At 53.5% G+C, this 11632-nt stretch overlaps 1 protein-coding gene across 1 annotated transcript; it reads left to right on the top strand.

Annotated features, from left to right (window-relative positions):
* Positions 1-837: 837 nt before the first annotated feature.
* A4GNT (alpha-1,4-N-acetylglucosaminyltransferase) lies at positions 838-11183 on the top strand. The gene is made up of 4 exons (XM_040074247.2): positions 838-997; positions 4644-4854; positions 5891-6340; positions 7249-11183. Exons 2-4 carry the CDS (start codon positions 4738-4740, stop codon positions 7858-7860), a joined length of 1179 nt encoding a protein of 392 aa, XP_039930181.1. The 5' UTR covers positions 838-997; positions 4644-4737; the 3' UTR covers positions 7861-11183.
* Positions 11184-11632: the final 449 nt, after the last annotated feature.

The raw sequence follows: 11632 nt of genomic DNA, 5'->3' as shown, positions 1-11632 counted from the left end.
AGTTGGGGGTTTGGATGGGAAATGGGGGCTTTTTCCATGTTTGCATGTGTGCAACACACGGTGCTGCCAGCACTCGTCGGCTGGACGAATCTTCCAGCTCTCCTAGCTTTTCTGGACATACAGCTTGGCCAAAAATAGGAAGGATGAGGAGGGGAGCTGCAAAGAACTGGATTGCTGTTGGTGGCTGGAGCCAGGGGTCTCACCTCTGCTGGACGCTGCGGTGTCCTCACATGGGCTGAGCAGCTCTGGATCAGGGGAGATGCACTGGGCAGATTTCCGTGATGCCACGGCTCCAGCTCTCCGTACAGATCCTGCTGTCCCAGCAGAGGATGGCCGCTGGAGTTCACACCCCTTCGACTCCAGAGCCAGGAAAGCTCTGTGGGAATCTTTCCAGTCCAAAGTGGGTCACCCAATCCTCTTCCTGCCCCCCCCCCCCAAGACATCCTGACGGGGACAAACAGAGGCTCTGAGGGGTCAGGGAAGCTGGGATGGCACGGGAACCTGTCAGGCAGTGGTTCGGTGTTATTTGGGAAGTGTTCGTGTATAAAACCCTGTTGTTGCCTCCCTTGGAAGCACCCAGAGCGCTGATCCCACTCAGCAAAGTTCTTTCTTGCCCTGTAAGAGCCTCCCTAAGAGCGGATCTCCTAGAAGGAGAAAAGGCTGGATGTGCCGCAAACCACCCCCAAAAGGCGCCTTTCCGCAGTCCCACCCATCCTCGGTGACGCTGGCAGGGCAGGGCGCTCACCCGTGGCCACCGCAGGGCCCGGCTCTGCCCACCGCTGGGAGAGCACAGCCCCAGCTGAGCCTTATCTGCGCGCCCCGGGAATGCAAACAGCCGAGCTGGTGCAGGGCGAGCCATGAGGCTGCAGCGAGCCCTGCCAGGGCAGGACACACCGGGGAGGCAGCGCAGCTCCTCGGGCTCTCCAGCGCCTCTGGATCCCTCCCAGCGGGGCTTCCCAACAGCCTGCACACCTCGCCCGCTCTTGGCAGCCCTCCGGTGAGTTCGGCTCTACCCCTAAACCTGTTGACCTGGAGAGTGGGAAGGCAGGGGTGGCACAGCGCGCTGAGAAGCCCCTTCAATCGCCTCAGATCGGCTGCGTTAATTAATCTGCCGCGAATCCGATACATTCCTCGCACAGGTTTTCCATTAGAAAGCGCTTTCCGAAGGTGCCTGGTGTTAAACGTGACCGAGCTGGGGTTGAAGTGCGTGCACGTGCATGAGGTTGATTGCAGCTGTAATTTCCTCCAGCAAATCCCACAGAGACTCAAAATAAACCTGGTGTGTGGTCACGAGATGCTGTTTGTGTGGAAATCGGGGACTGCGCTGAGGTTATCCCCAGAAACAGGGTGGGTGCATCCCAAAGGCAAATGCTGCCGACTCAGGGAGGGGATGGGCAAGAGGATGGAGGTCTCTGCTTTGAATCCCAAGGGATTCCAGGAGCTGTGGGGACGCGGATTCAGTGGCAGTGGGGTTTGCCAGAGGGCTCTGAGGTGTGCGACATTTGCTGGCGGTGCTTGAACTGCAGTTCATGATGCAGCTCTCGCTTTTGGAGAGCCTAAAACCGAAGTTAGGTCTGGGCTCGAGGGCTGGGCAAGCTGCGAGCTGCAGGTGATGGGATTATTTATTTATCTATTTATCTATTTTTAAAAATCGTTTTTAGCAAATGAGGAGTTGTAGTCCTTGCTCGAGCTCAGCCCGAGTCCCTGCGGGGCTGGTGGTGCCCCGTGGGCTGTCCACCCATCCCTCTGCGCACCGCAGGGGCCCCAGGGGGGTGATGTGCTGGGGGTGCAGGGCCAGGTCCCAGCAGCATCACTGCCCCTCTTTGGTGGCAAAATCCCGCTCTATTCCCAGCGCCTGTGTCTCACGGCCACCTTGAGGAGCTATCACAGGCATCTGCAGTAATCTCCCTCGTAGTCCCCCAGCCGTTCTCATCCCGCACTTGAAACACGGAAATTGCCCCAAGAAAAGAAATCTCTTTACAAGATGGGCCATCAAGGCAGCAGCCGCATCCCGGAATCATCCCACTCAGCAGGGTAATCTATTCAATGGCCGGGATTTATTTTTAACATTCGGCTCCACAGTCCTTTTAACTCGAGCAGGGAAGGGAACATTTTGATAACAGCAGCCTCCGGGTCAAATGTGATGAGAATTCATAACTCGCCACACAGGGGTTTTGGAAAACCAACCAAGCAAAACAATTTCCCGGAATGAGCCGATGAGGATGCGTGTTTCTCTTCACAATGCCGTGCACAGAGCAGGGAGGTGTTGGAGTGGCGCCTCATTCTCTGCCCACAATTTGCAAATAAAATGCCTCCCGGACTGTTTTAAATTTGAAGGACTATTGCGAGCACGGCTTTGCTGGGCTGCTCATCAGGAGCCGAGACATCGGATCTGTCGGCCATCAAAGGAGAAATATGGATCCAGTAATGGGAATGTCCTCACGGCCCCAACTCTAATCAAAGTGAAGCCGGATGTTTCTGCTTCAGGGGAGCGCCATCAAGATTCAAAAAGGAACAGAGGGACTCCAGTCCCTGGTCAGCAGCAGGAATGATTTACAGGGAGAATGGCTCCCAGAGGTTAGATGGGATATTGGGAAGGAATTCCTTCCTGTGAGGGTGGCCAGGCCTGGCACAGGGTGCCCAGAGAAGCTGTGGCTGCTCCACCCTGGAAGGGTTCCTGACCAGCTTGGATGGGGCTTGGAGCAACCTGGGGTAGTGGAGGGTGTCCCTGGATTAGGGGTACAGGAGCACCATTGGGTGCTCCCCAGGGTTGGGATGACCCAGGTCAGAGTGGAAGGATCCCCCTGAGCTTTCCTGCCCTGGAGTCTAAGGGGTGTGAACTCCAGTGGAAGGGGGTTGGAACAAAGTGAGCTCTAAGGCCCCTTCCAACCCAAACCACTCTGGGCTGGAAAAAAAACAGCAACGAGAAGCCTGAAAATCTGGCCAAGCTGAGATAGTGACAGAGCTGCCAGGAAGCAACTCTTTCTTTCTGTTTTCTTTCCAAATGACCAGAGTAAATTAACGGCACCTGTCTGAGAACGAGAGGCAGGTGGGAAAGGTGGGAGGAAAAGTGGAGATTGAGCGCTGTAGTTTATTTTAATGTCAGCGCTGGTATCTCCTGAGCCCGGTGGGTCTGGGCTGGACATGTGTGCTCCACCTGAGCCCCACGGGGCAGCACAGGCTGCCTTATCTGCAAGCTTGGGAACACAGCCTTTCCAAACCACAGATATTTGCTCTCCATTCCCTGTCTTCCGTTCAAATTCCGTATCTGCAGGGAGGCCCCAGGTGCTGCCACTCACAGCAGAGTGAAGGGACAACAAGAGAAACGGGGAATGGGATTGGAAAAATTAGCATAGAGTATGGAATCACAGAAGGGTTTGGATTGGAGGGGAAGTTAAATCTCATCCAGCGCCACCCGTGCCATGGGCAAGGACACCTTCCACTATCCCATGTTGCTCCAACCTGGTCTTGAGCACTTCCAGGGATGGAGCAGCCACAGCTTCTCTGGGCAACCTGTGCCGAGACCTCCCCACCCTCATACCCAAGGATTTCTTCCCAAACTCCTGTGCTGTCCTGGGAACCCAGGATGTGATGAGAAACCCTGTGCAGTTGGAATGGAAAACAACAAAATCTGTTATGCAGCACAGGAAGCAGCACTGGTGGGAACAGTCACTGCTTTAATATTTAATTTGATGAGATCCAGCCCTGAGAAATGGATCAGGAGCTGCCAGGGCTCCAAGTGTAAGCTCAGCACTGGCAGGGAATTTCCATGGGGTTTGCTCCGCTCCAGACTTATCTGTATTCTGGAAGGGTGACATGGAATGAGGCCCATTAATTATCCCAGAACACAGAGCTGTGTTTCCTGACATTCCCTTCAATCAATCAAGCTCTGGACTCTCTCAGGTCCTCTTGGACATTGGGTTGTCATTCCAGGTGTGTCTTCTTTGCTGAACCTTGGCTCCTGGCCCCTACAGAGCCACTCAGGTGCAACCTGGTGGTATTTCAGGAGGGCATTTCCTTATGTCACCAGACAGTGCAGTGCAGATCCCATTCCATGCTGCCTCTTGCCAGCAGGAACTCCCCATGGCTGTTTGGCCTCGTGTCCTGGTGGGATTGGGAGGGATGAGCTGTGCTGATGTCTTAAGTTTGAGCTTTGATGTATTTCTGTGGTTCTGTGCTGCCCAAGGGTGCAGTTCTGAGCTCACATTCAGTGTCAGTCCTCTTTCTTCACGTGGTAGGGAGACAAAACAAATCCTTTTCCTGCTGCACACCACGGACAATGGTTACAAGTTTTCCAGCCCAAAAGCACAAACAACAGTGGCTGAAGAGAGAAAAGAAGGATGAGACCTCATAACCTGCAGCTGTAATTGGACAATTAAACCCCAATATGCAAATGGACCAAAATCTATGAAAGTGTGAGACCTCGTGACTGGTCATCTATTTTGTGTCCATTTTGGGTCCACCTTGGGTGTGGCCCTGGCCAGGCTCTTGTCCTGCCCAAGGTGGACCCTAAAGGCCTTTCAATCAATCTCTGTTTTATTCTCCAGCTCTGTCCAGTCTCTGTTTCAGCTCAGCCTTCCCAAGGCATCAGTGCCGGGCACAAGCTGGGTCTCACCAAATATGTTCCTTCTTTGTCCTCTTAGGTTGATCCCACACCTTTTCTGGGACTGAGACTGAGCCAGCAGCAGAGCTGGTTTTCCCCGTGCCCCAGTCTCGTACCTCCAGAAATCCCTTTGCATGCTCCAGTCGGTTTGGGTGTCCTCACCAGGGAGCCGGGCTTTGAAGGAGTCCAACAGTCACCGCCGGGGCAAGAAAAGGTGCTGGAAATGTAGATTTGTCAGGACTATAATCCAGGTGGGTCATAATTCCTTCCTTGTGTGAAACCATCCACTTTCCATCCTCATCTGCTTCTCTCTGGTCCATCACCGGACTCCTTCCCCGCAGGACACAAATCCCTCACATCCCTCAGGGCTGAAGTGTTAGCAGAAGGGATGGGCTGGGAAAAAGCCCTTGGCATGCTGATGTTCTAGCTCTGGGTGACACCCCAAACTGTAATCACAACTTTGCCCCTGTGACACTCACAGCCCTCTTGGGCGCCTGATTCCATGGGTGCATTTGGCTCCACAGATTCCCTGGGACAAGCATGTGTTGGAATGGCACTGCAGTGCCTGGGAGCAGGTTCCCACACCTGTCTGCCCCTTGCTCCTTGCCTTGGTGTGGTGACCCTTTGTTACCCTGTTTTTTCTGAGTTTCTCTGAGCCTTTTGATTTTCTTAAATGGAGTCAGATCTTTTTAGTTATTGTACAATATTAACAGCAGTTTTCTACCTTTCTCACAGATGTAACATAAACAAATCCTTTGTTTTTCATTCTCTGTCCTTTGCATATTTCTAACCTGAAAACAATTGTAACTGACAATTGGTCTGGCCACTGAGGCTGAGGGGTGGAAAACCCAAAAAGCCAATCTTCTGCTAGACCCACAAATGTATAAAAGTAAAAAAATAAACAAAGGGGCTCTTCTTCTCTCAGCTGTGAGCTGGGATCAGAAAGACCTCTGCAAAAATCTCTTGTCCATGTGTGACTGCTTTGTGTGTCTCAGTGACAACCCTTCTCACATGCTCTCCCTGGATCCTTCCCTCTCCATGCCTGCACCGTGGGACACAGCTGCCCATCCCTTCTCCAAGACCTCTCCTGGTTCCCCCTGCCTGTCTGGGACCGAGGAGGTGAGACCCCGGATCTCCATCCAGGGGGAAGAGCCCATAGAGGGACTGTCACCAGACTTGTCACCAAACTGCCTCCACCTTTCACTGTCCAAAGCCACGTACCTGCATTTCCCAGTCCTGCTCAGTAATAACTGGCTCCTCTTTTTGCTGTTCCTTGTCTCTCCTTAGCGCCCATGCCGGAGGCATGCCCCCAAACGCTCCAGGAAAGAAAGAATGTTGAGGAAAATCCAGATATGCCTCTGCTTCTGCTTTGTCTCGGGCATTTTGTACGAGATCTCCCTCTTGTCCAGCACTGTCTTCTCCTACTTGCCCATGGCCCAGCACTACCTGACACCTGAGCAGGTGCTGAACCTTGGCAAAAGCATCATTTTCCTGGAGACGACGGAGCGCCTGGAGCCGCCCCCGCTGGTGTCGTGCTCGGTGGAATCTGCTGCCAGGATTTACCAGGACAGGCCCATCATCCTCTTCATGAGGGGGCTCACCAACGAGACGGCCTTGGACATGAACACCAGCTACGCAGCCTTCTCCCTCTTGTCGTCCATGAAGAATGTCTTCATTTTCCCTCTCCAGATGGAAACCGTCTTCCAGGAGACCCCTCTGCTCCAGTGGTACAACCAGGTGAGTGTTAGAACAAGTGGAAAACAGGAGAAGAGTTATAACTAGGGGTGGGAAAAGGCTTTAAAAGGAATGAGGAATGCAGGACTGTGTGAAATTAGCGACTTTTATTGTTTTGGTTGGGAAGAGATTCATTTTGGCCGCGTTTTGCTGCGTATTCATCTCTCTGTTTATGGCGTACATGATCGGCCTTGTCTGGAGAATCGGGTGTTTTTGGCAAAGGAAACACGGGTAAAAATAGATTGCAGACGTGTTTTGAGAAAACAGCCTTAATAATCTTCCCCAACAGAAGCTGGTTGAACAAAATGTGCTGCCTGAGCACTTGATAGAGCTGCCTCACTCTGACGGAGCCCGCAGGAGATAAGAGATAGGGGAGAGATTTCAGGTTCTATAACAGCAACACGCAAAGCCAAGGTGGGATCTGGTGAGCTCCACCCTGGACAAAGTTCCTGGCAAACTGCCCACAAGTAGCTTTGGTCAAGCTGCTTGGGCGGGACAGGCAGATTTTCTTCAAACTCTTTCTTCTCCCTAGAAAAAATGACTCCAAATGCCAACAAATGCCGATGAAAAGCCTCCAGCCGGTTCAAAGAGCTGGGAGGGATCCGAGAGTGTGTTAAGTGGGTTGTGTCCCACTGAAATAGCAGGGAATGACTCATGGTGGCATTGGGTTAACACTGTAGGTGCCATCAAACCACCTGGGAAATGTCCCTGCGTTCCTAGCGCTAACAAAGCACTGCTCTGCTCCAGCTCCTTATCTTATCCAGTAAAATCCAATGGCTGGGCTCAGCAAAGGCTGTCGGTGGCATTTGCAGCCATGCAGGTGCAGCTTTGTGGTGCCTTTTGCAGCCCCGTGGAGGGATTGGAGCCGTTCCCTGCCTGTGGCAGCACATCTCACCTTTCCCACTCCGCAGGTGGTGCCGGAGCAGGAGAAGAACTGGGTGCACGTCAGCTCGGACGCCAGCAGACTGGCGCTGATCTGGAAGTACGGGGGCATCTACATGGACACGGATGTCATCTCCATCCGGCCCATTCCCCAGCAGAGCTTCCTGGCGGCGCAGAAGTCGCGCTTCTCCAGCAACGGCATCTTCGGCTTCCCCGCCCGCCACAAGTTCCTCTGGGACTGCATGGAGAACTTCGTCCTCAAGTACAATGGCAACATCTGGGGCAACCAGGGCCCCTTTCTGATGACAAGGATGCTCAAAACGCTCTGCAACCTCACGGATTTCCAAGGAACTGAGGACCACAGCTGCCAGAACATCTCCTTCCTCAACCCCCAGCGTTTCTACCCCATCCCATACCCAGCCTGGAGCCGGTACTACCAGGTGTGGGATAAAAGCCCCAGTTTCAACCACTCCTACGCGCTGCACCTGTGGAACTTCATGAACCGCAACCGCAAGGTGGTGGAGGCCGGCAGCAACACCCTGGCTGAGAAACTCTACAAAACCTATTGCCCCACCACCTACGAGGACCTGATCCAGAATGCCAAGCACAGGGATCCCCTGAGCCCTGAGGACGCTGAGTGACAGGGAGCAAGGAGGAGAGGGGTGGGTGATCCTCACGGCCAAACGCAATCCCCACTCTGTCGGTGTCCGTATTTGTAGGAGAAAGAAAGAACTTTCCATAACCACCATTCCTGTTCCCTTGGGATGCTGAGAATGGTGGTGGGTATCCATCGGACGTAGTCTCCAAGGACACCTCTGCCTCAGTTCTGTTTCCTGAGAGGCGCTCACAAGCCACACCTTCCCAAATCTGACAGACTTTGAGCCTTTTCACAAGCTTCTCCAAGGGAAAAGCTCCTAAAGAGAGGGATGGCCTCCCATGAGGAATGTTGTCTCTGCTCCTCTTGGAACTACCGCCAGCTTCCCGTGTCAGAAAAGTTGGAAGCACAACAGACTTTGGACTGGAGCCTCTGGGGCAAAGGAGGAGAGGCCCAAACCACCGTCTATTCCTGGTGTTCTCCTCACATGGACTTTACACCCTACGTTTTTGAGAGGGACTTTAGTGAGAGAGAAAATAAAAGAGTTCATAAACAGCCACTCCTCTGAGCTCACTTCTCCCTGAAAAATGAGTCACATTTCCTGAAGGTTTGTGCTCCCACAAAGCTTTTGCTTTGGCTTTTGCCAGGAAGCGCCTGCTCTGCCCCATCCTCCCAGGTCAATCCTGGCTGTAGAAAGTGTGCCTGTAAAGGGGATCTGAGACACCAAGGAAGGATAGGGATGGCCCTCCAGGTTCCCAAATCCCTCTTAAATAAATGGATTTCAGTGGACATGAGGGGCTCACCTGTATCCAGCTGTGCAAAAATCCCATTTAATCCCAACAGGGCTCCCAGTGAGCAATCCCCTTCCAGATACTCCCTTCCCCAGGATGATGCCAAGCGACCCAATTCCCTAAAGAGAAGCCCAGCCTGCAGATTTCTACTGAGCTTCTCTGAGTTCAACTGGTTTTGACTCGGGAGCAGAAAGGAGGGGATCGGTCTCCGTCATCCAATGTTTGCCATGTGCACAATGCTATCTCCTGCAAACACCGCAGCTGCTGGGCCAGCCACAGCTCAGAATTTGGGATTCAGCAGGAGAAGGGAGCCCTCTGCACACAGGGTTTATGTGCTCCTGTGCTCAGGCAAGGGGCTCCCTCTTGCCCTGTGTTCCTCCAGCGTCACTGCAGTGTAAAGCTGGGTGGTGCCAAGCCGAGTGCTGGTGATGGTTGGAGCAGGGGCATGACACAAGGGAATATTTTTCCTCTCCCTTCCCTAGTGAGATGCTCTCATGGCTCAGCCCGAGCCATGAGTTTCATGTTCTGGTGCTGCTTAGCTTCCCTCCATCTCTGTTAGAGCAGGGTTTTCCTGCCCATGGATTTTCCTCCATCTCTGTTAGAGCAGGGTTTTCCTGCCCATGGATTTTCCTCCATCTCTGTTAGAGCACGGTTTTCCTGCCCATGGATTTTCCTCCATGGCTTTGCCCTCCCAGCACTGAGGGGCTGCAGGGGAGGAGCGTTACAGCCCAGGAAGTCCTCCCTGTGTCCCACATGGTTGCAGACAGCCCTGATTGCTCCCTGACTCCTTTTGACCACCCACACTCCTCGCTCTGCTCCCATCATCATCTCTCCTCCCCAGTTTCTCTCTGTCTCCGGCAACCAGTGAGGATTTGCCTTTTCTCCCCTGTGACTCGACTCTCTGGGAGTGTCCGTGAGGGGAGGGATGGGACTGCGGGACTTCACCACTCAAGTTCCCTTCACAGGTGAGCTCAAGGAGGAGGTGTCTCCAAGGCTGTGCTCTGTTATCAGGTGGCTGCTCTGAAGATGAGTCCAATCCCATCCCATTTCTCTCTCCTGCCTGACAGGAGAGAAGGGATCCTGACAGGAGAGGAAAAATCCTGCCAGGACTTGGAGCAAAGCAGGGCACCAAGCACAGCCAACATCACCGAAGTTCTCACATGGGAGGTGTCTCTTGTGCTCATCTCCTGTGAGTCTCAGGAGAAGCTGGGAAAGAGCAGGAGGTGCTGGCTGCAGTTGGGAAGGACCTGGAGGAGGTGGGGAAGGTGCTGGAGCAGGTCTTGGGCAGAGTCTGGGTCTCCAGTACCTGCTGCACTGCCAGGAGCACCGGGCACCAGCCTGGCCACCCACCCACGGTGCCTGCAGGATGCCCACACTGAGCTGGCTGCTCCCAGCAGCAGGGACGGAGCAGCACAGCTCTGGTGGGAAAAGGAGCAGAGCAGGAGGTGGAAGAAGCTGATTTTGCCACAGCAGCTCTTCCTGCAGCTGCTGCAAGGTGCGTGGTGTGAGGGTGTAAAACACTCCCGGGCACGGCGCTTGTTGCTGCGTCCTGCCAGTGTATCCTACACCCTGGCACCCGAAAAGGTGCCAGCCAGCCCTGCTGCTTTCACTGCTGATTGTTTCCCACCTCCATGGAGATGGCAGGTTTTCCCTGCTAGCTCCTGGGAAAATCTGTGTTTTTGGGAGGGGCCAGCTGCAGGTGGTCAGAGCTGTGTGAGACAAGGGTCTGTAAAGGGATCTCCTGTGATCCCTGTGTCCTGATGGACGTCTCATGCCATGGAGCATTTAAGCATCTTCCAGATCAGTGAAAGGCTTCTGGATGCTCCTGGATTTGATGACGATTTTCTTTCCCCACCTTTCCACCAGGAAGTCTCCTGGATGTGCCTCTCTTTGCCTGCCTCTGCCCCATCACCAAATCAGCTCCCTCCTTCCTTCCCGGAGAGGAAATCCACCCAGACCAGGTCATTTGTGTTCATTCAGCCCAGGCATCCCTGAAGCATGGGACCCCATTATAACCAGGACCTCACTGATGCTCTGGTCCCATCATTTCATTGCTCCATTGGAAAAGCACCATTTTCCCCTGAGCACTGTCCCTGCCCCATCCTGGCCTCTGCCTTCCCCACTGGTTTCACACAGAAACAGCTCCTGATCCCCTCCATCCCCATCCTCCCAACTCATCCATGTCTTTGGAGGTCTCCCCTCCTGCTTTAAAGCACCAAAGCCCTGCCTGCCTCGCTGGGGACATGAGGAATGTCCCTTCCTGCAGATCCCACTGTTTCTGCTGACTTTTCCCTCCTCTCCAGAGCCACTCTGCCACAAATCCTGCGTGACCAACTCCTTCCTTCCAGCCCACATGCAGTGCCTGCACACAGAGGCCACTGAGCCAGGTGAGCTCTGAGACAATTCCTGCTCTCACTTTCCCAAATAGGTTGGGATGGAGATGCTGGAAACCAGATGGACCGCAGGAGGCAACTTTTTATCACTTCCTTCTTCCACATTTCTGGCTGAATTCTCTCTGCCTGCTGCCTTTCCCTCAAGGGCAGGGGACTTTGGGGACTCTGGGACAAGGTTTTGTTAGAATGGGAGAGGATTCACCTTCCTCCTGTCCTTTTTTGGCAAGGAATTGAGACTCTGAAAGCTGCAGCTGTGGGAGCTCTGGAGCCTCATCACAGCTTCCCCTGTGACCAGCACTCAAGCTTGTCAGATAAAAAAGCTGCTTTTGCTCTTTGCTGGCAGGTTTCAACCCCAGCAAATGCAACAGACTGTGCTTTGTTCCGGAGGTATTTTGCCTGCTGCACTTGGATCCCATTGGGGCACTTGGAATGCAGGAGAGGGCAAAACCACACTGCTCCACAAACCACCAATCTCTTCAAATTTGCAATAAATAAATCCATAAAATAATCAGGGGCCACATGGCCATGTTTGTCCTGGCTTTTCCTGCAGCTCAGCTACCCACTTCTCCATCCTGAAACCCTACAGTGGCTTTGCTTGGTGCTTTAGTGAGGATTTCCCATCCCACCCAAAGAA

Source organism: Hirundo rustica, chromosome 10, assembly GCF_015227805.2.
Source record: "Hirundo rustica isolate bHirRus1 chromosome 10, bHirRus1.pri.v3, whole genome shotgun sequence".
In the NCBI taxonomy this organism is placed as follows: domain Eukaryota; kingdom Metazoa; phylum Chordata; class Aves; order Passeriformes; family Hirundinidae; genus Hirundo; species Hirundo rustica.
Note: the sequence above shows the minus strand (reverse complement) of the source record. Positions and strands in the feature narration are given on the sequence as shown.

Bases quoted from the DNA above. Each gene is read 5' to 3' on its own strand.
- A4GNT (XM_040074247.2), top strand. From the start codon at position 4,738: ATGCTCCAGTCGGTTTGGGTGTCCTCACCAGGGAGCCGGGCTTTGAAG. The intron at 4,855-5,890 runs GTGGGTCATAAT...GTCTCTCCTTAG, and splicing joins TTGTCAGGACTATAATCCAG to CGCCCATGCCGGAGGCATGC. The intron at 6,341-7,248 runs GTGAGTGTTAGA...CCCACTCCGCAG, and splicing joins TGCTCCAGTGGTACAACCAG to GTGGTGCCGGAGCAGGAGAA.